This window comes from Eschscholzia californica, unplaced genomic scaffold, assembly GCF_041429995.1.
Source record: "Eschscholzia californica isolate CP2 unplaced genomic scaffold, dmEscCali1.0.p SCAF_5, whole genome shotgun sequence".
Taxonomy (NCBI): domain Eukaryota; kingdom Viridiplantae; phylum Streptophyta; class Magnoliopsida; order Ranunculales; family Papaveraceae; genus Eschscholzia; species Eschscholzia californica.
Window position 1 is genome coordinate 50,320,068 of NW_028238472.1, and position 27,262 is coordinate 50,347,329.

General features: G+C 35.2%; 4 protein-coding genes across 4 annotated transcripts; 1 reads left to right on the plus strand and 3 right to left on the minus strand.

Moving 5' to 3' along the window:
- Window positions 1-6,720: 6,720 nt before the first annotated feature.
- Window positions 6,721-12,010, minus strand: LOC147540228 (CO(2)-response secreted protease-like). The gene is made up of 9 exons (XM_086642497.1): window positions 11,911-12,010; window positions 11,004-11,098; window positions 10,346-10,443; window positions 9,992-10,256; window positions 8,586-9,099; window positions 8,219-8,319; window positions 7,858-8,100; window positions 7,674-7,788; window positions 6,721-7,544 (listed from the first exon to the last, which is right to left on the minus strand). Exons 1-9 carry the CDS (start codon window positions 12,004-12,006, stop codon window positions 6,792-6,794), a joined length of 2,280 nt encoding a protein of 759 aa, XP_086498623.1. The 5' UTR covers window positions 12,007-12,010; the 3' UTR covers window positions 6,721-6,791.
- Window positions 12,011-14,985: 2,975 nt separating this feature from the next.
- On the minus strand, window positions 14,986-18,786 carry LOC147540229 (uncharacterized). The gene is made up of 6 exons (XM_086639754.1): window positions 18,485-18,786; window positions 17,581-17,673; window positions 16,804-16,902; window positions 16,310-16,351; window positions 15,751-15,982; window positions 14,986-15,391 (listed from the first exon to the last, which is right to left on the minus strand). The coding sequence occupies exons 1-6, from the start codon at window positions 18,623-18,625 to the stop codon at window positions 15,165-15,167; spliced, it is 834 nt and encodes a 277-aa protein (XP_086495880.1). The 5' UTR covers window positions 18,626-18,786; the 3' UTR covers window positions 14,986-15,164.
- A 1,463-nt stretch (window positions 18,787-20,249) lies between these two features.
- LOC147540230 (calmodulin-7) lies at window positions 20,250-22,922 on the minus strand. The gene is made up of 2 exons (XM_086639755.1): window positions 22,600-22,922; window positions 20,250-21,039 (listed from the first exon to the last, which is right to left on the minus strand). Exons 1-2 carry the CDS (start codon window positions 22,673-22,675, stop codon window positions 20,666-20,668), a joined length of 450 nt encoding a protein of 149 aa, XP_086495881.1. The 5' UTR covers window positions 22,676-22,922; the 3' UTR covers window positions 20,250-20,665.
- A 2,722-nt stretch (window positions 22,923-25,644) lies between these two features.
- On the plus strand, window positions 25,645-27,096 carry LOC147540231 (mitochondrial import inner membrane translocase subunit TIM14-2-like). The gene is made up of 4 exons (XM_086639757.1): window positions 25,645-25,869; window positions 25,989-26,043; window positions 26,495-26,673; window positions 26,783-27,096. Exons 2-4 carry the CDS (start codon window positions 26,041-26,043, stop codon window positions 26,937-26,939), a joined length of 339 nt encoding a protein of 112 aa, XP_086495883.1. The 5' UTR covers window positions 25,645-25,869; window positions 25,989-26,040; the 3' UTR covers window positions 26,940-27,096.
- The last annotated feature ends 166 nt before the right edge of the window (window positions 27,097-27,262 follow it).

The window sequence follows — 27,262 nt, forward strand, 5'->3', positions numbered from 1 at the left end:
GAGTTATAATGTCCAAATCTCAATTTATATGAAAATCTACTAAACCTAAAATTAAAAATTTGTCTTAATTATCAGATATTTTTCCTAATTACAGAGACACAAGTCTAAGAGCATCTCCAATGCAAGACTCAAGAAAAACTCTAAAAATCATGTGTGTCAAGTGTGAAAAATGGATCTCTAAATGGTTTCATTCTTATTTGGCTATTTAGAGATACTCTATTTGAAAGCCTTCTCCAATGCAACATTCAAGAGAGACTCTATAAACCTATATTTTATTGTAAAATTTATTGATTTGCTTATGCGGCACTTAGAGATCCTCAAGAGGACACTCTAAGGATCTCTAAAATAACTGCCGCCACCTCATTTTAGAGATCCAAGTTAAGTGTTGCACTGGAGATGGATTTTGAAGAGAAACTCTAAAAAATCTTATGTGGCACTCTAAGATTTAGAGTTTGAGTCTTCTATTGGAGATGCTCTAAGTTAGATGTAAGTGCATTTCAAGTGTGGCTAAAAGCACCCGAAAATTGTTGTTAGCACCCGGATGATGAGATTGACTAAGGTCGATCTCATTTGACCCCAAACTTCTATTGGCATCCGGACACGGATCGACCCGTCTGAAACCTAAGGCAAGGCTTCGTACTCGGATCAGTCCGAGAGGTTTTAGGTTTGTCTAGTCCAAGGCCTTGCTTTGGGATTCGAAGTGGTCTGAGACCAGTCTTTTAGATCAAGATTGGTTTGAGATCGAAATTCTTCACATAATGATTTTATTCTCTTTTTCTCTGTAAAACAAGGTTATTTATCTCTCTAACTCTTCATTGTTGATTGATGCTGGTGAGTTTAGGAACAAAGTTGTTTTCATAATAAAGTGTTGATGATAATTCGAAGAAGAAGAAGAATTCGAAGAAGCAGGAGGAGGAGGAGAGAAAAGAGGGTTGAATTAGGTGCCTACAGAGATCGAGGGCTAACAACAATTTTAACCGGTGCTATTAGCTGATCCCGTGCATTTCTCGTGTAAGAAAATTTTATTTCTTAAGAAAAGTGAAGTAGTCCAAATGGGACCATTAAACTTTGGCAATTTCACTAAGAAACAGTTAGGGGTGTTCGTTGGTTCGGTATCCAGTATTTTGGTGTCATCCGTTACCAAACCAGTCATGGTTTGGTTAGTGCTTTTTCAAACCGTTACCAAACCGCTCAGAGTTTGGTTCGGTTACTAACCAAACCATCATAAGCGGTTTGGATACCACTGGAAACCAAACCATCTATAAAAATAATTTGTTTTCCATGAAAATCGGCAAATCGAATAACTTTCTTCATACATTGACATATAAAATAAAGACAAGACTCCTTAAAAACCAAGAGAAACAATCAAATTAACATAATACATCGAAAAAACATTTGAAACATTAAAGACATGTGCAGGCCACCGATCGAAATATTTTATAGTAGCTAGTAACATTATATTGTAGTAGTGTTGTTGTTTTGTATGGGTAGAACTTGATGAAACATATGTATTTGTATGAAATTATAGAGATATGTAGATACATTTTAGAAAAAATAATGTATATATATATATATATATATTATTAATTTAACTTGACTGGTTCGGTTTGGTTTTAATGGTTCTTAAAAATTACATCCACTTACCGAACCAAGGCAGTTGGTTTATAGAAATCTACAACCGTACCAAACCATTCGGTGTTTGGTTTGGTTTAAAAACCGACTGGACCGGTTTGGATCGGTTTGGTTTGATTGGTTCGGTCTATTTTTGCACACCCCTAGAAACAGTAATAGATTTAAGTGTGTTTTGGCTATAAGTTAGATTCTGTTTTTTATTTTTTGACGATAGACTACGGTGGTGTTGTTTTTTGGCAATAAGCTAGATTTTTTTAAGAGTACAGACCACGGTAGTCGTGGTTTTTTTGGCAATAAGCTAAATTCTCTTTCTTTTTGGAGTATAAGCTACGGTAGTCATTATAATTTGATATATCATTATAATGTCATATACTCATATGCACAATAACGGTTGAATTGGTCAAAAATCCATCTAACTATTTTATTTATACCAAAAAACAATAATCTTAAATTTACATTTTTATGAGATTGAACATGAGACCTCCGTATTGAGGAGTAGATACACTACCAATACCAACTGGACTACCAGTTGTTGACCCAATAAACCAGCTTCTAACCTTGTTAGAGATTTTTTAATTATTTAAAGCACCTAGTTACTCTTTTTTTTTGTTTTTTTGTTGAACTAGCACCTAGTTACTCCATCTCAGTTTTATAAATGTAAATCACTATATCATTTCTTATATACATGTAATTGTTTTATATTCATAAAATAATATGGTCCTTGCAATCATTTTTTTTGTTTTTTTTTCGATATTTTAAGGTTTTTCAATATAGACTAATTTTTATGGCATTATATCGTGAGAAATTATACCAGTGCAGCAATCATAGTGGTTAATTAATCAATAAATTAATTCAATTTTGACCAAAAGTAAAATGACAAAGCTTGTAAAATAAAAGTTCAATTAAGTATAATAATAGTTTTTTATGGCCCCCTACTTTATGACCAACTTCCTTTTTGGCCCCTTATTTTTCATAAATTCAAATTTGACACCTTTTTTTTTTACTGTAAATGTAATAACTACCCTTCCTATTAATATATTTTCAAAATAAAATTAATTAGAAAACATCTCTCTCCACCTCACCTCTCTCTCTCTCTCTCTCCACCTCACCTCTCTCTCTCTCCACCTTCAACAGATCTGAACCAGACCTCCAGCGAAGGAAAACCCCTTCGTCGGAGTGTTTAGAGAGAGATGAGATCATTTTTATTTTTTATGTTTGAAGGCTGCCTGTCGGAAAAATTTTCGATCGACGACCTTCGAAGAGAAAGGTGAGGTGGAGAGAGAGGGAGAGAGAGAGAGGTGGAGAGACATGTGAAGAGGAAAGAGATGTTTGCTAATAAATTTTATTTTGAAAATATACTTATAGGAATAGTTGTTATGACATTTACATAAAAAAAATAGACCAAATTTGAATTTATGAAAAATAGGGAGTAAAAAAAACTTGGTCACAAAATAGGAGGTAAAAATGGGTTTATACCCCATTATCAATTGGAATAGTTGTTATGACTTTTTTTGTTGTTGTTGAAAGCCGACGCATGCTACTTACTTGGATATTATTATACGTTGGAATTGGAGTCAATTTTGACTCGATACGACTCGTCAAACTCAAAAACAGAGTTTGTCAGTTTGTTCATCTCGTCGAAATCATAGATTTAGAGTCAAGGATCACTGGAATCTAACTTCGGATGAAAGAGAAATTCTAGTTTAAAGTTTGGATGAAGTTCGGTTAAGCTAGAGAAGAGACTAAACGGCAAAAGGGGCCATTTGGGTGAAGCGAGCACTTCTTGATCTGGACGACTCGCGTTCAACCCGCAGAAAAAATCAAAATTTGACTGTTGCCTCTTTAATCCTTCGGGATCTAGGTGGGACACCACTAGGATCGTTAGACCCTTTGAAATTCAACTATGGGCTTTCCACCGAGTTGGGCACCTGGTGGGATACGCCTGAAGCTTCGTCTATCTAGTCTATCTGATGTGCATAATTCGGGATGGATCCAAGGACTAGCCGACTCAAATTTTGTCAAAAACTTCATATTAAGTCCTTCACGTGAAAAGATGCGTCCATTGAAACCCAAAAAGTGCATGCGCCTCTTCAATTCCTATATAAAGAACTTAAATCCACTCGAAATATTCATTCGCTTCTCTTCTGAATTCAGTAATTCAAAGTGTCTCTGAAATACAACTTTGAGTTCACAAATAAAGTTATATGTCTGGAGATCGAACAAAGAAGCATCCAAGTGAATTCATAAGCATTTAAGTATCTAGAAGATCAAGTTGCATCAATCAAGGAGCTCGTATTATTTCCCAATGTTCGTCCGCTTCAAGAACTGCGAAACACCATCACGACCCTGAAAGGATAGTCGTTGTATCCCGGAGGAATACACCCTAAATGTTGGGTTGTTACAGGGGTGTAAAATATCTTAAGAAAATAGAATTTATACTCGCCTCGACTACAATATTCTTCTTCCGATCTTTTTTTCTTTCGTCTATCTGATTTTCAAATCAAATAACATTCTGATTATTAGAATCAAGAAGGGTATTGAATTAAAAGTAATAAATCAAAAAACAAAAGGAATACATTTCTTCTTTCCAATCTTTAGTCAATAGTGAGATTTGACTAAAAATCATTTGTTCTTGATAACGGACACTATTGGTTAGAAATACGAAAGATATTTGAATTGTTCTCTTCTTTAGTCTTTCTCTGTTAATTCGGAACTAAATTGCCTTTGGTTTTACTAATAAATCAAAGTAAGAACCAGTTCACTAGTGACTCGGTTAAGTGATTCATTGTGTCAACTCTGTTAAACCGATACATCCAGACCACATAAACAACATTATATTAGGACGTCATTTTTGGAACATGTAACACCGATAAAGTATAGATGTCTTGGATTTGGAAAACATTAATTGGATTGATTTTAGAAAATTCAGAATATTTGGTTTTGATTTGTTATGAACTTTTAAAAATTATGATTTCAATTGTTTTTTATTTTTTCGCTTGTCAATTTACTCCTCGAGTCTAGAGTAGCCTTAGGTTATAAAAGTTTTCTACATATATCATTAACATAAGTCCATCGCAAGCTTCATTATTTGTCCAAAAGTGACTAATGTGAAAAGACACTACTTATAATGAAATGTGTCTTTTTTTTTTAATGTAAATACAATATTTCTTGAGAAAACAATTTTACATGCCGACTAATAAAAAATCGGAAACTCTTTTTGTGTGGGTTGTTTTAAAATAAAATAGTATGTCATATTTTGGGATGGTACTTGGTAGAAGCTCTTGAACCTTAGTTTATAGCAAGATCTAGTAGACATTAACACTAATGAAACTTGTCAATAAAAACCAATTGATTTACTTCAAATTCCTTCTTCATTTTCACATTCATGCTTTTTCATGGCTTAGCTTCATTTTGCTCAATATTTGTTCATATAGTCTTCCCCAAATTTCTTACTCTGAGGAGCTTCTTTGAGTTCATCTTGCATCTTCTTTAAATCACCATCATCTTCATTTTTATGTTCATCTTGCTTCTTCTTTAAATCACCATCTCTTTCGTTTATATGTTCCTCACCGTTTGCGGAAAGACTAATATCACTTACAACGCTCGTAAGACTAAAGACAAATAAACCTCATTTGAAGTTCATACAAAACATCCTCCACCACATAATAACTAATGTCAGTTTTCGTGACACAATTTATGACTTCATCAGGTTAGATTAGGTCCACGAAAAAATAGCCGAAAAAGATAAGAAGGGAAGGAAGAAAGTTAAGTAACTAACCTAGTAGTGGAACCATATGACCTTGAGGATGCCATGTGATCAATGGGTTTTCAAATGCTTTTGCTAGTTCTTCAGATGGCAATTTCAACCAGTCCTTGGCTCCTATGAAATGAACTGATTTCACTTTGATGGGTTCTTTATAAGCAACCTCAGAAATGAGTTCTATTCTTCAACAAAAAAAAGAAGGGAGATTTTAAAAGGCCTCCCCGTTTTTGTTAAAAGGCCTCCCCATGGTTTCGTTGACTTAGTAAAAAACCTTTGACTTAGCTTGGTTAAAGGGCCCCCCTCTTTGAATGGGTGAAAAAAACCCCCTTTAAAGGTGTATTTCACCCACATCATTTGACAACGCCACATCATCATCTTCTCCGGCAGAGTCGCCGGCCGGCCAAACTTCCGGCCGGCGACCTTCAAAAAAAAAAATTTATTATCTCAAAGGGTCTATGACCTCTAAGTCTGCGAACAGACCTTCAAAGGGTCTGTTTCGCAGACCCTTTGGATCTGCTCTCTCTCTCTAGATCTGTAGAGAGAGAGAGAGTTTAAAAAAAAAAAAAAAAATTTTGTTTTTAGAGAGAGAGAGAGAAGAGAGAGAATAAAAAAAAAAAATTTGAAGGTCGCCGGCCGGCCGGCGACCCTGCCGGAGAAGGTGATGATGTGGCGTGGTCAACATCACCGGTCTTGGGTTAAGTTTGACCTAACGGCGTTAACTTTGCCGTTAGGTCAAATATTGATGAAGGAGGTGCTCTTTTGTAGAGGGGGCCCTATAACCAAATGGGTTATAATGAGGGGCGCTTTTAGCGGGGAGGCCTTTTAACAAAAACGGGGGGCCTTTTAAAATTTCCCAAAAAAGAATAGAACTCATTTGTATAAAATAAGTTGTTTTCGGACAATACTTTATGGTGATTGAAACTGTAAGAAAAGAGAAATTGTATTGATTTCCTAGCTATTACATAAGTTCTTTATAAAGAGTTACACAAGAGAGAAGTTTTATCAATTTTACAATGTGGGACTAACTATTCTAACAGAAACGTGTCTCTCGCTACCCATGGAATCACCCAACCGATCTTGTGGTTCAGGGGGGTCGGCTTGGCCGTGCTGTCAAGCTTACTAGGGTGTGACCTGCCTTTTACCCACTCGGTTATATGATTATATCTCTTACTCTTATCAGTCTCCCTCTCTCCACTCATTTTTGAAAGAGACTTTTAAATTTCATTTTTGGTATTCCCTACTTAGGGATATTAACTAGATAGGATTGTATTGCAGATAAGAAATCGAAGGGAATCAAAATGTTCGAAGAGAATAGTCGAGACCAATTTAAGCATTATCATTATGTATGTTTTATCATAGAAAACTAATTTGACATTTATATATGTATATCTTTGGGCTATTTGACATTTACTGCGAACACTGTACGGACAAAATGTATATCATCAGACCAAGTTACCGAACCAAAGTTATACCCCTTTCTTGCATTTCGTCCATCGAAAGAGACCTCGAAAGAGGCTTTCTTAACTCCGTCAGAAAACAATAGGTTCTTCGGTGAAACTTGAACTGCCAAACCAGTAGGAGAATCTATTTTCGCAGTATAAGTCGAATTTCTAGGCCCAACATTTGTTAATGTCCTCTTGATTCTTCTAACAACTCGAAGATTACTAACGGAAATCGAAGGATAATTAACATCAGAAATGAGATCTTCTGATGATTTTTCCGGGCAACTGAAATCACGACTAAGCAACCGAGACAAGTTCTTGGTATCATATCCATAATAACAAAGAAAATTGAGATAATCTGAAAATTCGTTTTCGTAAACCAATCCTGGATTTAGAGCTCTAATTGGGCTTATTTCACCAGCACCCATCTCATGTGGAGTTGCTAGCCCATCAGAGTTGTTTGAAATGGGGTTCCTTAGGTTGTCAAATGTGGTTGTTGTGGTCATAAGGGCTGATTTGATCATAGAAGGTGTCCAATTTGGTCTTACAGATTTGATAAAAGCAGCTATTCCTGAAACATGAGGGCAAGCCATAGATGTCCCTGACATAAACCCAAAATCTGTTTGTTCTCCACTTGCAAAGTCCCCGTCACTATTGGTCGGCGGTACTGAAGCTAATATGTCAACACCGGGAGCAGTTACATCTGGCTGCATCATCGTAAACAGGTTCGGCCCAACCGTTTGGCGGCCCGAAGCGGAGTTAGAATCTCAACTAAAATATATATATTTATTGTATATAACCAGGAAGGGTGGATGAAGCTCGAAAGTAATAGTAACCTTGAGAATGCTTTCAGTAAGATTTCCAGGACCCCTAGATGAAAAATAAGCAACAACCGGTGCAGGTTTAAACCTAGGTACATCGACGGATCGAAGAATACTCGCTCTTGGATTCCTGCAAGGCTATACAGTTAAGAAATAGACTATATATATAAGTTTGTTTAAAACAGGTAACTGTACTTACCGAGTCGAGTTAATGTACTTAAGGATTTCCGCTCCGACTTGGTTATTAACTTGTGAGAAGGGGAAATCACCAGTTGTAAGCGTAAAACCTTTAGTAGTCTCATCAATTAAAATTAGACCTTTAGCTTCAGCAAGTATTGAAGTTGTTACTTTGGTTGTTCTCATTTCGCTTGAACCAGTGTTGATGCATACAATTATTTTCCCAATGAGCTTTCTTTTGTCTAGTGATCCAGGTTCACAGTTGCTGCAACAACATATACTAACCCATGTGAGTATCTTCTATGAATACTATATATATATAGAGCTGCGTGTGTGTGCCCGCGCGCATGTGTACATGAGTATGAAAAGATTTATGTGTGAACCTTGCAGCTACCAAAGTGCTAGAGGTATTAGAAATATCTCTTCCGAATGCTAGTGGATACTTCTTCGTACGGTTAAGATTCGAAAAATTTATGCTATAACCCTGAGTAGAAATAAGAAAAAATTTAGTCAAGGAAGTACTACGAGTTTGACTTGTTTTTATACAACAGTCGTTTCAGATTATTTTAGCCGTACAGTGACTCAAATCGATCAAAAAACAGGTTTACTCAGTCATTCGTACAAGTCATGCGTACGAACCAGACTGAAATGCGACTAGAGTCACTTCAGATTTCGAGCCAGATATCAAATCTAGATTTGGGATCAGCAAAAGAAGGGAAATGAAATTTGAGAGTTCATAGATAGACTTACTTCAAGGAGATTATTTTGGTCTTCAAGAACAATACTAGACTTAAAAGCTCTATCAATGCTTGAAGCGGCAACAGTGAAGATCCATGGTGCAGAATTACCGACAGTAGAGGGAATAGGTCCCTGATTCCCTGCTGAGGCAACTACCATTATCCCTTTTTCAATTGCATGCAATGACCCAATGGCTATTGGATCTGTTAGAAAAGGAGCCATTGTTCTTAAACCAAGTGATATGGAGATTATATGAACTCCATCTTCAATCGCATCCTCAAAAGCTTTTAGTATGGCTGATCCTGGACAACCATCTTTTGAACAAACTTTGTATATAGCTAGTCTTGAAGAAGGAAAACCACCTCTTGCTAATCCTCTTCCTAGTCCATGATAGTTAGCACCCGCAACCGGCATACCTCCGGCCGTTGAAGCTGTATGTGTACCATGGCCTGAGCTATCTCTTGGTGAATCATCTACTTTAGTCGAATTCTCGGAAAGATTGTAATATCTTGCACCAATTAACTTCCTATAATGCATGATAAAAACAATGTTAGATACATTTTGTAAATATATCAAGCTCAAGCATATTGTGGCTTGTGTTATTTTAACATACTAGGGTATATCCCGTGCCCTAGGGCACGGACACTTGTATCGATCAAATGTTACGAAATTTATTGTTATATTTCATCGAGAGAGAGATTTTTATTAGTTATTATTTTTTTGTATTATTTTTTTGTTTCTTTTCTCTTAAATTAGTTATTATTTTATTGAGAGAGAGAGAGAGATTTTAATTTCTTTTTTTAACCCTTGAAATTTATTTTGTTTCTTTTTTTCGTAAATTAGTTATTTTATTTCTAAGAAGGAAAGGATTATCGTTTTCTAAATAGGTAACTTTATCTCTACGAAGGACTATATTTTAAATTTTGAGAAGGGCTTCCAGACAATATGCATAATTAAATAAGGATGTTTGTCCCAGTCATCGTTTTCCCTTCTGTTTTATATAATAGATAGCGGGGTCAAGCTCATGGGCCGTCCCAACCTGGCTATTTCCCAGGCTATGGTCAGGCCCGATATAGAGCAGAGCTGTATGATATCATGCCCATTGCCCAGTCAGCCTGACCCGACTGTTTTGGCAGGTCGGACCCCAGCACGTAGTGGATCAGGTCAACACGACTTAGCTGTTTAGTCAAGCTTGGGTTGCGTCTGGGATAGGTGGAGTTATATGATAACCAAATCATGCTGGATTGGCCCGACTATTTAGGCAGGCCTGACACAGCTATATAGGCGAATCTGACTACATTGAATCCGTAATCTGCCTCTAGCGAGTTAGGCCAGCTTGGCTAGCCTAATTGACACCACTAGTTATTCGTCCTGGCGTTATTAATTTGAGGCCAAGGAGAAAAATGTGTTGCTAATACCTATTGCAATTAGATTTTTTGAAATCATGTCCTTTCATACAGACTCCTTTCCAGCTCGATGGAATCTTCCCCATGCCATCGTCCCTAAAACTAGGTGATTCTGGCCAAATCCCAGAGTCTATGACACCAATAATTACGTCGCTTGAACCATTAGAAAGTACTTTCTTTGATTTCATCGCACTATCCATTTGTAAGAAATCCCAAGAACGTGTTGTGTGGAGTTCGAGCATTGGGTCTTCGAAAATTGATAGGATTTCATTTGTTTCTGCATTAAGAAAAAACTTATGAATTTACCATCATTCACTCTAAATTTAACCACTCATGTAGGAAGACTCGGAACGAGAAATTATGTACCAGATAGTGTAGAAGCTTCTTTTTCTGTAAGCATGGCTGAGAAACCTTTAAAAGAACGATGATAAATGTGCTTTGGGCACTGTCTATGGCTCTCCTCACTGTAAGAATATAAATAAATCAGTAAAAGATAATCCATCTCAAATGTTAATAAGTTAGGAACGATCGTAAACTATAGGACTAATTCCTCGTTGGCTGCAACTGTTTCAAAATCGGTTTTGTACCCCATTTTATATATGGACTTTTTTTTCTTCATCTACAATTTTATTTGAAAATAGAGGCGAGAGGATAGAGACATGAAAGACCACAGAAAGGGTTGGGGCATGGGGGTGGGGGAGAGCGGGGCATTAATGAGATAAATTTTATTTGGACAAAAAAGGTGGATTGAAGAGCTAAGATCACAAACTAGGGGGGTCAAATAGGAATAAACCCTAAACTATATCTTGAATAATTCTTTTGCAACTGTGATGCTCCGCCCAACATTTATTTTGATCGTATCAAGAGTAGGGTATGGGTTCAGACATGATGTGTTCGAACATGATTTAGAGAAAGTATTTTACTCATTCTAAATTCTGTTCGGACGCATACCGGACAGGAATAAGTGTTGAGCATAGAGACATTTTTCTTTCTTTTTTTAAAAGGGTTTCGGTGAATATGTAACCTTGGAATGACAGATGACAATAAAGCCGAATGAACTACTTTTGCAGCTTCAACATCACTCTCTCTATTGCTTCTTCCCATATATACAATGTATGACTGAAAAACAAGAGAAACAACAAAAGAGAAATTGATACAATTAAATTCAAACTTCTTAGCACAATCAAATAAAAAATTAACTTACAAAAAGAAACAATTCCCTTCTCGGGAGATGCTAGAGTGCCCAGTTTTTAGCCCATTAAATTGCCCAGCTGATGTGGAATCACTAAAAGACAAGGGTTTTTCAAAGTTTGACTACGGTGGGGACCGCTTTTATTTCTAAATAAGGAAAGTTGGGCAATTTAATGGGCAAAATTGCTGGGCACTCTATCATTTCCCTTCTCTTTTTTTTCATGAGACACAGAGCAAGGATTTGTTATTTGCTCAATATAGATATTTAACATGTTTTTTTATTTGAGAAAATGTTTTTGTTTGTTGAAAGAGGTATTTAACATGTTAGTGAGGTACCTAAAAAATACTCTTTACTAATAGTTTGGGTGTGTTAGTGTGGGCACCGAGGTGGTTTTAAAATTACACGTGATAGGTTTAAAGACTACAAGTGCTATACGTCATTCATATACATGCCAAGTTTAAAGAAAACCACGCGTAAAAGAACGTGTGAGAACAGTCTCATATGTCAACAATCTTTGATTACGGTTACCAAGTTGGTTTCCACCCTTTCGATCTTGAATTCGAGACAACGATACTATATTACATTCTCAAAAAAGAATAATTCCACATGAGAAATTATACCCTAGAATATGGAGTAATATCTAAGCCTCTCCTCTCACTGTCAATATGTTTTAAGTTGGATAACTACAAGTTTAACACCACTATCACACGTCTTAGCTAAGCCGATTCATATAAATTACCTTTGGAGTTTGCAGATTGGCAGCAGTTCCATATTGATTTATTGAGAGAAAATATGTAGTAACAAGAAAGCAAATCAGCTGCCTAAAGCTAGCCATGAAATTAAGAGAGAGCTCTTTCACTTTTTAAGAAGGAAGTACTTGAACAGAAGAGATGAATGGGTTATGATAAGTTATGATGTCCAAAGCTCAATTTATATGAGAACCTACTAAACCAAAATGTAAAAATGTTCTTGTCTTAATTATCCTATACATTGATTCTAATGAAAAAGCCAAGTCCAAGTCAAATGTAAATGCATTTCATGTGTGAAAAAAAATCATTTCCTAAGAAAAAATAAAGTTGTCGAAATCGACTATATAACTTTGACAAATTCACTAGGAAGCATCTAATAGATTTAAGTGTTTTTAACACATTTTGGTTTTTAAATTATTTGAAGCACCTCATTATTCCATCTGAATTTTATAAACGTACATCATTATAATATTTTTTAACCGGTATGCGTGTAATATTTTTGTATCTTTAAAATAATAGTACAGCGGCCGACGCAAAAGTTTTCCTTTTTGACATCTTAAGGTTTTCCAATATAGACTAATTTTTATGGTGTTGTATCTTAAGAAATTATACTAGTGCAACAATCATAGTCATTAATTCTATTTTGACTAAAAGAAGAAGCCTAGTAAAATGACCAAGGTGGCAAAAGAAAAGTTCAATTAGACCAATTAAGTATAATAATCTTCTACTTAGATGAAGATGGAAGAGGAGAGAGAGATAAGAGAACCTGTAGGGGTGGTGGTCTTACATGAAGAAGAAAAAGGTGTTTCGATGTCCCGGAAAATTTGATAAACCCTACAGTTTACTTTTAAAATTTGTACTCCATCAAGTTCGACAGAATCCATAATTTTGTTTAAAATTTTGTGCTCCAGAAATTTTTGTTTTTTCAAAACGCCTACTTACATATACTCGAATGTGTCTATTTACACCAAATGAAAAAATCCCTTTAGGTAGCTTGTTTTTTTTTTTTTTATGATGAAAATTAGGTGGCTTGGTTTGAAAAATAATATTTGTCAAATTCTGGGATGGTATAAGCTCTTGAAGGGAAGCCTAGTTTATGGACTAAATTATTCTTTTTCTTTGCCCTAGATATTCTATAATTAGTTTATTTTTAATTGGGTTATTTAATGGCCCACAACTTTGTGACCAGCTTCCTGCCTGGCCCCCTAGATTAGCAAAAATACTTATATGGCCCCCTTTTTCCGTTATCTTTTACTGTCCGTTACTCTCACTCCTCCACCTCATTTCCTCTCTCTGCCAAGTCACCTGAAATGCCACATCATCATCTTCTCCGGCAGGGGTCGCCGGCCGGCCAAATTTCCGGTCGGCGACCTTCAAACATAAAATATATATATATATAATTTTTTGTTCTCTCTCCTCTCTCTCTAGAAATTAGAGAGAGGGGGGAAAGAAAGAAAAAAATATTAGAGAGAGGGAGAGGGGAGAGAAAAAAAAAGTTTTTTTTTTATGTTTGAAGGTCGTTGGCCGGCTTCGAGACAACTAAGGGCAAACTTCGAGCTAGAACTAATGGATTTTCATTAATAGTATGTCCCCCGGGGGGACATATTTCCTATGCTTTCAGGTGACTTGGCAGAGAGAGGAAATGAGGTGGAGGAGTGAGAGTAACGGACAGTTAAAGATAACGGAAAAAGGGGGCCATATGGGTATTTTTGCTAATCTAGGGGGTCAGGCAGGAAACTGCTCACAAAGTTGGGGGCCATTTGGAAAATAACCCTTTTTAATTCAACATAAAAAAAAGTAAAAGTTTCAATTCATCTATTTAATTTTGATATTGCGTAGCTGAATTGATACTTCAATCTCTTCATCTTGCGCTCTACGAGCAAAGTCATTCACTTTTTTAGGGAGTTCAAATGTATTTCGGATGTTTTAAACCTTCAAAGACGTAAAATGTTTTAAGAAGGAAACGTGGCGTAGCCATAGGTTATTACTTTATATAAATATATACCCCAATCCACCGTAGAACTTTGACAAATTCATTAAGAACCCAATTCAATTCACCCAAATTGGAATCTATGTTTTAATCACAGCATCACGAAGACTCTATCATATTTCGAGTAATTGCGAAAAGTTTCGTCTTTCTTTTGTGAAACTGATTTACTGCATTCAAATATTATAACGACGTTAGCATAGAGTATATCACTATAATATTTCTGGCACTTATAAGAACTATTTGTAGGAAACTATAATTGAAAAAAACTATAATTGAAACTATTTTCCACTCTCTGATTTTAATGCCTTTAATTAATTTATAATTTTTATTTAGGGGAAACCATTTAAAAACGGGTTATTTGTTGTTTGGACCCCATAGTTTGACCAAATGATAACTTTTTTGGCTACCTTGAACATCTCAAAGTTTGGCCCCTAAACCAACTACATTATGTTTAGAAAACAATGCGTTTTCAGATTTCTTCTCAATATTTTTTTTTTTTTGAATTAACCATCAATTTATTCATTAGCACTATTGTTAATAACAACATGATGATCATTAGGATGTCTCGCATCCACATGGATAGTTGTCCCTGTTTTCCTAGCTTTTTTGTCTAACCTATCCGTTCTATTGTTTGCACGTCTTCCAATGAAGGTAAAATGCAACTCTTGAAAGTGTTTTCGATTGTTCAATAGTTGAACAATTGGATCCATCGTTGTCCAATGGTATTCAGATTTTTTTCCATTCAGAGCATCTATAATCTTCTTTGAGTCTCCTTCTAGAATTACTTTGGTGATGTTTCTTTCCTCTGCCCATTGAATTCCAGCGAGCCCATTGGATTTCTTCTCAATATTACTCTTTATATCTTTTCTACCCTCTCCAAATTAAATTTTGTTTCCCTTTCGTTTTTCATATTGGAAACCTGCAGGTCTCCTTTGGTTGATATTAAACTCGATGCCACAAGAGAATAATCATATCAATCCGATCCCAAAAATAAGGCGCTATGTCCGTAAAGTAAAACGGAAATTCAGATAACTAAAAAGGAAGAAGCAAAGTTGTAATCTAAGCATCACAAAAATATATAACATGCATTTTATTCATCAAATTATATCATTTAGGAGTTTTGCCAAGAGTATTTGCCAAAGTTATAAGTTTGACATTAAGACTAATGAAACTTGTTAATAAAAACCATTTGATTCATTTCAAATTCCTTCTTCATTTTCACATATGCTTTTTTCATGCTTAGCTTCATTTTGCTCAATATTTGTTCATATAGTCCTCCACAAATTTCTTACTCTGAGGAGCTTCTTTGAGTTCATCTTGCATCTTCTTTAAATCACCATCGTCTTCATTTCTATGTTCATGTTGCGTCTTCTTTAAATCGTCATCTCTTTCGTTTATATGTTCCTCACCGTTTTGGGCAAGACTAACATCTCTTACAATGCTCGTAGTCCAATCAAGTAGTTGTTTTGTAGTCACATCATCTGTTCAAGGAGACACAATTAAATGTATTTTATATCGGGTCTTACATTTATGATTTATGCCATGAGTCAAATTTAAATGTGGGTGTTTGTTTCTTTAATTTTCAAAAATTGAATGCGTTAAATTCAAAATAACATACTTCAAGTTGTTTCTAAAAAAACTGTGATGTTGCTGCTTAAGTTGTTGATGTAAGACTAAAGGCAAATAAACTTCATATGAAGTTTATACGAAACATCCTCCGCCATTTATTTATATGTTAGTGTTCATGACACAATTTATGACTTCGTAAGGTTAGATTCCGTCTACGAAAAAATAATCGAAAAAGAAAAGAAGGGTAGGGAAGAAAGTTTAAGTAACTAACCTAGTCTTGGAACCATATGACCTTGGGGATGCCTTATGATCAATGGGTTTTCAAATGCTTTTGCTAGTTCTTCAGATGGCAATTTCAACCAGTCCTTGGCTCCTATGAAATGAACTGATTTCACTTTGATGGGTTCTTTATAAGCAACCTCACCAATGCTTGGATTCTCAAATTTGCTCCCAGACATTGAAATAAAAAATTTCATGGTTGGATGGTTTTTCAACAACTTTCCCTGCAATATTATATATATATAGTATTTGTTTTCATGGGGCTAAACGAAAAGTAAATCACCTAACTTGAAAAGTAAAATCTTCATCAAAAAAAAAAAAACTTGAAAAGTAATTTAAAAATAAATTTATACGTAATTTTATTCTTTCAGAGGGTAACACCCCCAGTAGAGAAGCACACATGCTACCGCCCAATTAGAATGGTTTTTTCATGAGTCTCACATTTTATTGATCAATATTATCTAACTAGGCCCCAAGGGAACATATATAATATATCATAAGAATATAATAAATTCTAGAGAAAAAATTAACCAACTTAAAGAATGTGTTACCTGAGCTTGGTACCCTAATAAAAGGCCTGATAGGCATGCTCCCTGAAAATAAATCGATACTAAAGATTGATCAGAGACTTCATGAAATACAATAAGCTCGAAACTAAATTATGACATTTGAGCACAAAATAATAGTTGTATATCCTTTTTTTTTTTAGGAATCGACTACGATCTACGTTAGTCGTTACAAGGCATTGCTACATCATGAAGATGTGATGAGCACGATAACCGCCTGATTAAAACCATCATAATGAAAGAGGTCTGAAGTCCGGCAAATTTACTATAGAGAGGTGTCCAACCGCTACAGCAAAGGGCGGTGGACAATAGTTGTATATCTTGAAGTTATACAACTAGAGGTGAAACATTCAATTCTATTCCACGAAAATCTACTTCAGACTATCTCCAATTCAAAATGTCATGTTTGAGATAGATATCAATAAATTAAACACTGCTTTAAAAAGAATCTGTCGAAAAATAAAATGTGAAAATCGAACCTGAGAGAAACCAAGTAAGCCATCAAAGGGGCCATTGATGGTTATGTACTCACACAGGTAGGAGATGCACTCATCCAAATTTTGGTACTCTGTAAATTCCTAAATAAAGAAATAATAATTATTAAACAAATTTGAAATTATTTATATATTGTTGGGAAGCATAATATCAACACTCTGGACATAAATCTTATGTGATTTGCTTTGATTCGTTTGCAAATAATTCTAATTGTAAGTTTTCAATGAACCCTAAATTTTATTTCCAATATCAATTCATTGTTATACAACTCTATATTTATAGAAGTAGAAAAGAAAAGAAAACAAACTAAGTTTGTTAAGATTGTTGTTTAAAAACAGAAAACAGAAAAGTTAGGTTGATTAACTAACTTATCAACTAACTTTTCTTAACAGATGGAGAGTGCCCTTAACACAGATGAGACTTGAACAGGCTGGGCTATAATGGGCTGCTTCTATTGACTTCTCCTTGACTTTGACTGAAGCCTTCTTGACTCTTGACTATCATTGACCATATAAGAACATGTAAATCCCTAATTCCTCTTTTCATTCTTCGACTTGTAAAACCCTAGCTTCTCTGGTTCTCTCACTAATCTACTATATTAATGAAACATTTATTTTTCTGTAGAGAAACCAGTTTATATCACCGTGTCAATTATTTTAATATATTTCTTTGATCATCACGTAATCGTGATTTTAACAAATCTGCCTAAATTTTCTTGTTTCGGGTACCTTTCAACAAAATTGTAATTGTGGAAAAATTACCTTGTTGAATTGAAACCATTCAAAGTAAGGTGGTGGAAAAAAACCCTCTATCTCTGATTTACCTCCTGCTGGAAAAATGCCATCTGGGAACACCTTCATTATGTAGATGCAATTGTTAGATTTACTATATGTACACCTTTAACCTAACCACTAACATTTATGATTTTTAAACAATGGATTTAACTTATATATTTCTTTTAGAAAATACTTGTATTGTCAGAGTCTTGCAAGTGATTTGATTCAGAAATTTATCCGTCATTTTTATGACCAAATACTTCCATCAGTTGTTTTATTAAAAACTTTATAGATTGAAGGGTCCTCTGATTTAGACTTACTATACTACCTCCACCACCAACAACACCAAACCACGTAGCCCCCAGTCCACCACCACCACACGGTCACCACCACGGTACTGCCATCACAACCCATATTCCTTTATCGAAATACGCAAATGGTGGTTTTATCTTTTGGGAAATGATAAGATCCGAGTCTTGGTCTTTTGAGTGGAGAAAGATACATGATAAACACTCAACTAAAACTACCTAGCTCCACAAAAGTGAACTCGGAGTTTATATTCAAACACGTGAGGCGTTAGATTAAGTGAAAGATTCTGATCTCTCCCGTAACGAAAGATCGATGGTGATTTTCCATTAAGGCCATGTACTGGTGTTCGATAACAAGTTCCGGAAAAGAAAAATAATAGAGAAATATTTTGATGAAAGAAATATTTTTCTAAGAAGAAAACATGTTTGTTTGTGGGTCTTGTTAACCAAGAACATAGGTTAACTTTATCATTTTCTTTGTTAATTGAAATGACAGCCCATGCCCCATGAGCTAAAGAAAGATGATAATGATGATAAAGGTAAAAGATTCAAAAGAAAAGAATGGGTAAAAAGTAAGGTACCAAATCAAAATGAGAGAAGATTGAAGGATCCCACTTGCTGATTTGCTTTTGCAAGAAACTTCCACTAGTTCTAAATCCATGTAGGCAAAGTATCTTCATTTTCTTTTGGTTGGTGACTCTTTCCTCTCTTTCTCCTTCCATATTTCCTTGTCTCTCTCCCTAAACTATGTTCTCTCTAAACTCTCTTTTCTCCTCATTCTTTACATATGTATCATATATATACATGTACATAGGGGAGTACTACACGAATTTGATTGGTAGTCTTTTTTGTTTGGTCTTTGATTGGTAATCTTTACTAATGTATTAATGACATAATTTGTACTATATTTATAATTCAAAAATGATATAACTACTTCCTTGATGATTTGTAGGTGACTTTCTTGTCTACGTAACTAATAAGACGAGAGGTATTTTGGTCTTTCTACTCATGACCCTTATCTTGTTAAGAGGGAGTCACCAAGTAAGTCACCGAGATAGTACTTGTATCACTGTTGCATAATTTCCCGTCTATACGTCTTGGATTTGAGACCGGAACTCAAAGTACTAAGCTACCCTTTTCAAAAAAAAATATGCATTTCCATTTAGAAGGGGTCCGAATTCTTGAACAATGGCCATTGATTCTACCAACCTCACTTTAAGTTAGTGACAAGTATCAGCATTTCCTTCCCAACTACCACCATAGATAGGTTGGTTTGCCATAGACTTGACTATACCTTCTTTATACTCCCACACCTACTCTTCTCACCTATAGTTGATTTCTAATTCTAGCTTTTAATAGAAACCAAACAGGCAAACAGTGATAAGTAATACTTCTGCCAATTGATTTTCTATCTATATTCAAAAACTATTGGGATATCAGGTGATATATAATTATTCTCATACAAATATATATCGAAAATATATTAATCTTTTTTGTGAAAATTTTCATATGCGTTTTTTTTCAAACAATAATAATTATTTTTTGTCGAGAAATTGGAGTTTAAGTATGAATATTGTTATTTGAAAATAGTTTTTATTTTTGGACATAGTATCACCAAATACAAATACACCAATATAATCATCTGTAACCAATGATGGTGTATTTTGGATGGGAATGCAGATTAGATGCAAAATTTTAATCTACTTGTTGAAGGGCATAATCCTAACAACTAGGAAACCAATGCTGAAAGTCTATAGCTATTACAAAAAGTGTTCGTTTAACGAATATATTGGTACTAGAAAATCATGAAAACAACATATGAGTTCCGACTCCCGATAACCACTTCTAACAAATAGCAACGGGTTTGAGTAAAAAGAATATTTTGCATAGCGCTGTAGAAACTCAATTGCACCATTGGTGGGATACAGAGTATAATATTCATCTTGAGAAGTTACACGACCTTACTTAAAAAAGACCTTCCAAAACTGTGAGGCCTGTTACTATCAAAATGGACATCATCATTAGCAGTCCAAAAGACTAATCCACATCATCCTAAAACACGATATCGTCACGATTTATTCTACTATGATTTAGCCTGGGAAGGATGTGTTGTAGAAATATAATCCTACAACATTGGGAAACAGTGTAGTACCCTTCTCAAGAGGTTAAACACCCTTCCAATAGTGTGACTTTTAAAATCGTAAGACCCAAGAATGTGTATCACTAGCAATCCGGGAGACCTTGGTCGTATAAGATTTGGTACGAAAATTGAATGGTATAGTTTAAAAGATTACACATGCATTATATGTTACGGGAATGTAGACTTCAAAAAAAACAGTTCAACAATTGGAACTTCAAAGTTTTGGCATCCATTTAAGAAAATATTCAGAGCAAATAAACATGAATATGGAACTCTTGAATAGCCCAAGAAAGAAGAGAGAAAGGAAACACACAATGTCCATAGTTCAAATCAAGTGATAGAGAAAAAGCTAAACAAAGTCAATCCCACCATAAGAAATCAAAACAACACACAAATTACAGAGAACCAAACCAAGATGAAGAAAACAGGCAAGAAAAGAAAATCAAACACACTACTTGCTACTATAACTACCATTCTTTCTTTCAGAATATCAAACAAACTTCTGGTAGAGAATTGATTACATTATATTGATCCCCATAATCATCTACCACTTCTCCACTCTCTTTCATCGTTCTTCGGTTTCTCTCTTTTTCATTTTTTTTATAAGGGATTAGTAGTATCCTTACTTGGCCATCATGACTTTGACGAACTCCTCGTAATTGATTTGTCCATCACCGTCAACATCAGCTTCACGGATCATCTCATCGACTTCCTCGTCTGTCAGCTTCTCCCCAAGGTTGGTCATTACGTGTCGGAGCTCTGCTGCAGAAATGAAACCGTTCTGGTCCTTGTCGAAAACCCTGAAAGCCTCTTTTAGTTCTTCCTCTGAGTCAGTGTCCTTCATTTTTCGAGCCATAAGGTTGAGAAACTCTGGGAAGTCGATTGTTCCGTTTCCATCAGCATCGACCTCGTTGATCATGTCTTGTAGTTCCGCCTCTGTTGGGTTCTGCCCTAGCGAACGCATCACTGTTCCCAGCTCCTTGGTGGTAATGCAACCTGCAGGAAAAAAAAGTCTTAAACGATTATCTCCATCCAGACTATCTAGTGAGAGAATGCATATGAAGTGAAACAGGAAGTAACAAATTGAACTATATACCGGTTGAGGAGGAAAACTAAAGAACACCAGCATAAAAATCACTATTTTTATATATCTAATTATTTTCTACATCGCTATTCGTCAGGTATTTGTGCCTATCATTGCCACAGGTGTGATTGAATTTTTTGTCACTTCATAGAAAGTGCTAGAGCTGAAAAAACAGAAATAGGAAGTGGACAGTTACTAGCGGAGAATAACTTCATCAATTAAGCGGCATCAGTTGGGAACCCTAATATTATCTTCTAGGCTTCTAGATGTCGAAACGGAGACATTTACTTTTGATTATTCTTCACCAACTGTACAAGTAAATTTCAAATATTTTCTTGCCCGCAAAACACATAGCTAATTCAAGCTTTTGAAGAACTAATGAGCTTAAAAAGGTGAAATAGCAACCTCAAGTCTTGATATTTGATAACTAGACCGAGAGATCTATAGAAGTAGACCGAGTGGGTAATCGCACGTTGTAGATTACATCTCTCAACGGGAAAGGGGAGCAATTGCCATTCCATCAAGAGGTTCGGTCCATATTCATCAATCGAGTTCTAAAATTTTTTATATTACATCCAGAATTCCATGTCAAGGGGATTAACTAGAAAAGAAGGGTACATAATAGAGATTATGGAATAAAAGGCGTCATAATCAACACTTCTTCCTAGGTACCATAATTTGGACATATTCAACTACATACAGCGCAAATTTCCATCTAGGCAAGCTAGTGAAGGTTCACGGATGGAACGATGTCATAACAAAAACCGATACAAGGAACAACACAATATAAACTCAATGGGTGTGTACACAAGAGGTCTTACACGTCCCAGTCTTGTGATGTATTTTACCCTCTAGATTTCTTGGACATAATTTGTAGGTAAAGTACGAAAGCCGAATAATGAGAGTGTAGGCTAAAAAAGTAGACCTACTCTAACACTAGACATGAATCAATAGTCTTCATCGTCAGAGTGAAAAAGTCCATCAAGACAGAGAAATGAGGACTGTTTCGTTGTGGTCTAAGGTAACATTTGACTTTTAGCCTTTTCTAGCATAGCTCGTAAACCAAAATCCCAAAGTCTAGTGAATTCCAAATACAATTCATCTTAAATCAATATGATCCTAATATACAAAAAGGATAATCAAAGGATTTAAGAAAAAGCAGAACAGTCAGCGTAAGCATCTTATCACGATCCAGATTCATAACTTAAGACCAAAATCGAGCAATAAAAATCATCTGGTGCGAAAAAAAATACGATCTTTCATAATATAAAACACAATCAAACATCAAGAACTAGCGATTTTTAGGTTACTTTACCATCTACACATTAAAGAGAGAGAAATAGATTCACTGATCCAAAACAAAAAATTAGACAGAGAATCAAACAGATCTGGTTGAAAAAAGTAGCAGAATTTGGAGATGCAAAGATTCAATTGAAAAGTAAGAGAATAGAAGAAAAGAAAGATGATCTAACCATCTCCATCCTTGTCGAATAAGCTGAAAGCTTCCTTGAATTCAGAGATCTGATCATCGGTTAGTTGATCCGCCATTGATTTCCTTTGAAGATTAGATTAGATTAGAAGAAAAATGATGAACTTGTATACAGAGAGAGAGAGAAACTTGATACTAAATCTGTGTCTCTTCCCGGACAAATAGGGTTTTATATGGGCAATATTGGCATCTAATCTTCAACGCCTTTTACCCGGATTTCGGATCTATTTTTCTATTTTTATCATATTTTTGTTATTGCGGTTTTGCCCTTTATCTTCTTTTAAATTTACTAAAATTAGACCAAAAACATTTGTAAATACATGTTTATAGCTAGAGAATAGAATAGTACAAATAACAATGAGGACGAACCAAAACTTACTGGTTGATAAATTTCCATCCGGATTACAAGGGAATCTCATAGTGTAGTTATAGCATTATCACGTTGTCTGGACATTAGAATTTACAAAGTATATAGAATTTAATGGATTTGTACTCAAAAAAACTGTTTTTCAATGAAAGTTATGTTCAATAACTCTAACGTGGTGTCAGAGCTAGTGACGCAAGAAAGGGTTGGGATTTAGTAATGTCAGAGCATACGTGGAGGGAAAGTGTCGTGTGACTTCAAACCTGACGTTGAAATGGTGCATTAACATTATCCTACATCGCTTGCGCATTAAAAATCTCAAGATAAATCCAACTTTACTGTGTGATTCAATTTCTAAAAAGAGATTGACATAATGCACTAACAATAGTAACATAATGTAATAGCCTACACCCCTTAAATGATACTGGGTATAAAACTATATCTCAGAGCAGGGGCGAGCCCACATAGGGGCCCGTGGGGGCGCGTGCCCCCACGACCCTAATGTGACTCGTATGTTTTAAGTTACACTTGTCATTATATTATGTATCTATAGTTCCACATTTTAAACAGAATTCTTCTCTAGCTCAAGTGGTGAAATGCTTGGACTACATTGTGGAGGTCTTGGGTTCGACCCACACACAACACATTTTTTTCTTGAATTTTCACTACTTACATTTTTTTTCGTAGAATGTCTACTATTTACATTAATTGAAAGTATTGTTTGGTTTAAGATGAATGCTTATTGAAAATACTTTATAAAGTGCATGTTTGGTCTAAAATTGATTCTTATGAATTCAACTAATTCCATTTGGCCTCCTCAAAGAGACCAACTTAATAACACGACTTCGTAGAGATGATGAATTTTCTAAATAACTCCCTTAATTTTGATTCTGTCTGATTTTCTAGTGACTTGTATTTTGGACTTCAAGATTGTTTTTTTACACGTTTGTTATAGTAAACATGTTATTGGAAAGAAAAGTTTATCTTTATTTTTTTTCCATTACGATCACTTGCTCTTCATCATCTCCACCATCGTTTTCGTAATCTTCACCACTATCTCTTCATCCCTTCCTTTGTTTTTTATTTTAGTATTTTTTGGGAATGCAGTTGGGGGAAAGATCCCAAACCATATTGATGAGAAAATTATTGCTTGTTGTACATCAAAATTACTATTGAATATCTAAACTATAAATAAAATTTTGTTGAAATTTTGTTTTTTGATTCTAGCCTGATCGTATACTACGAAATTCTTTCACTAACTATAACAAAAAAAGTGCCCCCACTCATAAAATTTTCTGGCCTCGCCACTGTCTCAGAGTGTTGACTTCTTTCGTGTGCGCTTGTTTAAGTTCAATCCAGATCCAAATTTCGTGAAGGTTAGAAGATAAAAAAACACAAATAATATTACTTAGATGTCGATTGTTGGGTTGTTAGGTGTAAGGTGTGGTATGAGAACTTAAAATTGCTTGCTTGTGATATAAAAAAAAGTGGTGAATATGGTCATACCAAATCGATTATAGGGTGGTCTAGAGCCTGATTGCACATGAATGCTAGTGTATTGGGGTTGAGAATAAAAATTGGTTCTCAGATGAACTTACTTGTAAGTGTCAAAAGCAGAGCAATATCGACAATTAGTCGAGCTCATGTATGAGTAGACGAATGAGAGGGTCAAAATCGTCATTTTGAAGGAAGAATAAAGCCCTACAAATATCCAAGGAACATAAGAGGGGATCAAAACACATTTGTTTTGACGTTTTTGACCCCTTCCTCCCTTTAGTATTTCGTTTCTCTCACTTTCAATCACTTTTCCTCTCTCTTGATTTTGCTAACCACACGCTACGCGGTTTTAACGCGGAAATATTTCGTTGACTAAAATCTCACGTACCACGTCACTACTTCATCGCTATCTCGTATCTTTATTCGACCGTCTTATCAAATGGATTCTTCCAATTTTACTTTTTTTTTTTGTTCAAAAATTCTTCCAATTTTACTTGACTAACCTTGTTCATTCCACCAAATTATAACTTTAGGGTTTGTTTGGTAGGTGAGAATGTGAAGTAGGAAAATCAATTTTCGCTGGAAGATGGCCCCTAGGTTATTGGATTCATAGGAAGAAGAGGAACAAGTTAGGGTTCTTTGGCACATAATTTTGTTCATGGTCTCATGGATAACTTTCTGAAATCGCATGCGATCTCAACTGAAATTTTCTTTAAACTCTCTATCTCAATTGTCTATTTTGGAGAGATTTTAGGATTTTCTTTTTTCCAAAATCTAAGGTTTCGATCTAGGGAAGAGAAGAAGAGAACAAACCCAATAAGCTAAAGCATCCATAAAATCCAATTAGTACATTTGCTTTTGTAGGCACTTCACGTGTTTTCTTGCATTCGTAACGAACATTTAACTTTGGTTTCACATTTGAATATAATGACTTCCTTTCCCACGAGAAAATTTTCTAGGGTATAAAATTTAAAAGTAAAACATAGATTTTTTTCAAAAAATTGAAACAATAAAACTTCTTTTTCGTACTCTCTCATCTCTGACCACAAGAATTTATCCCTTTTTCCTTTTCGTATTCATCTTGTTCTTCCACCTCACCATAACCACCTATAAAACTTGTGGTTGTTTGGGGGAAATAAAAAAGTCTAATTTTTTTTTGTTTCCACACAAAACTTCAAACCCCGGAAAATTTCTTTATTTCCCCATAACACCGACCTTTCCCTTATGTATACAAGAAATTTGACCCGAATTTGATACCCGACCCATTTCAAATACGAAGCGGTTCTAGATTTCTTGAAGCGGAGGTTTTCTTTTGGTTGTAAAAACCCTAGTTCTTCATCAATAGTTTCAGTATCTGAAAGAACCAGAAGCTAATTTCATCAGTTTTATCAGGTATTAAAGCTCATTTAATTGAGTTCTGAAAATTAGGGTTTTTTTTAGTTTTGAACTTCAATTTCAATATCTCCTGATTCTTATCCATCAAACCTGATTTAGGACTAATCAATGTGCAGGTGTTGTAATATTCAAGTTCAGTTTAATTGTGCAAACTCTTAAATCAAAACAATGGTAAGCTTACCCTTTGTCTTAATTTTGTATTTCATTGTTCTTTTTGTTAGGGTTCTAGTGAAAATTTTCTCGTTTTAGGGTTCAGGAAGTAGATTCATTGTGTGTTTTGAAAACTTAGATAGTGTTTTCCAAGTTAGATTTGAAATCTTACTCGACGATCCAGATTTCAGTATGTTTGTTGTTTTTTTCTCACTCAGAATGTCTCATGTCTGTCTTGTCTGAATGACTATCTCCGGTCGATTTTATAACCATTTGAGTCAGGCGAGTCAGATTCAGACAATGAATGTACCTGGATATTCCCTTTGAATTCGTTCAGAATTTTGATAGTACGGAAAGTAGTTATTTGTATGCCTCGAGGTGGACTCCTTGAAAGTTTTTTTAAAACATTGACACTTTCGTTTGTTCTTCGAATTATCTTCTGATTAATATTTTTCGCTTTTTTCTTTTCAAGGTTGCTCCTCTAGTAGCAGGGATGTCTTTGGCTGCTGCAGCCATGGGAAGCAAATATGTCATACAGGCTTGGCAAGCATTTAAAGCACGCCCAGTTGTACCACGGATGCGTAAATTTTACGAGGGCGGATTTCAGCATACCATGACAAGACGTGAAGCAGCATTAATTCTAGGCATCAGGTTTGTTACTTCACATGATCGTTGACTATTAATGGGATATTAGAAACTTATTCTATGAAATTAGTAAGAAATTCGGTGATTCTGAAATGTGTTAGTTTGTGTGTTTAAGAGAACGGGATGTGTTGGAGAAGATAAAGGCAGCCCACAGGAGAGTAATGGTGGCAAACCACCCAGACCATGGTGGCAGTCAGTATCTTGCTTACAAGATCAATGAAGCCAAGGATCTCCTGACTGGAAAAACAAAGGGCTCTCAATCTGCATTTTAAGCACAAATCACCAATTCATTTGAGTGATAATTTGATTCTTTTTTTATTTGATCAGAGAACAATATTTTACAATAATAATAACGATTCTGTTCTTGTATAGTTGTATGATGTAGAACAAGTCGAATCAACAATGTTTACTTTGAGCATTTTTTTCCCACTTTTTTTGCTTACTGCATCTGCATTTTTCGAATAATTATTATTTTACAGAAGAAACAAGAGGAAGAACAGAGAGAGAGAGAGAGAGAGAGAGAGAGAGAGAGAGAGAGAGAGAGAGAGAGAGAGAGAGAGAGAGAGAGAGAGAGAGAGAGAGAGAGAGAGAGAAC

Coding starts and splice junctions, on each gene's coding strand:
- LOC147540228 (XM_086642497.1), bottom strand. CDS start 12,006: ATGGCTAGCTTTAGGCAGCTGATTTGCTTTCTTGTTACTACATATTTT. Junction 10,257..10,345: donor AGAAGCTTCTACACTATCTG/GTACATAATTTC, acceptor TTCTTAATGCAG/AAACAAATGAAATCCTATCA. Junction 9,100..9,991: donor AAAAAATCTAATTGCAATAG/GTATTAGCAACA, acceptor CATGCATTATAG/GAAGTTAATTGGTGCAAGAT.
- LOC147540229 (XM_086639754.1), bottom strand. CDS start 18,625: ATGGAAGGAGAAAGAGAGGAAAGAGTCACCAACCAAAAGAAAATGAAG. Junction 16,903..17,580: donor AATGGTTTCAATTCAACAAG/GTAATTTTTCCA, acceptor TTCTTTATTTAG/GAATTTACAGAGTACCAAAA. Junction 16,352..16,803: donor GCTTACTTGGTTTCTCTCAG/GTTCGATTTTCA, acceptor ATTTATTTTCAG/GGAGCATGCCTATCAGGCCT.
- LOC147540230 (XM_086639755.1), bottom strand. CDS start 22,675: ATGGCGGATCAACTAACCGATGATCAGATCTCTGAATTCAAGGAAGCT. Junction 21,040..22,599: donor ATTCGACAAGGATGGAGATG/GTTAGATCATCT, acceptor TTTTTCCTGCAG/GTTGCATTACCACCAAGGAG.
- LOC147540231 (XM_086639757.1), top strand. Junction 26,674..26,782: donor GCATTAATTCTAGGCATCAG/GTTTGTTACTTC, acceptor TGTGTGTTTAAG/AGAACGGGATGTGTTGGAGA.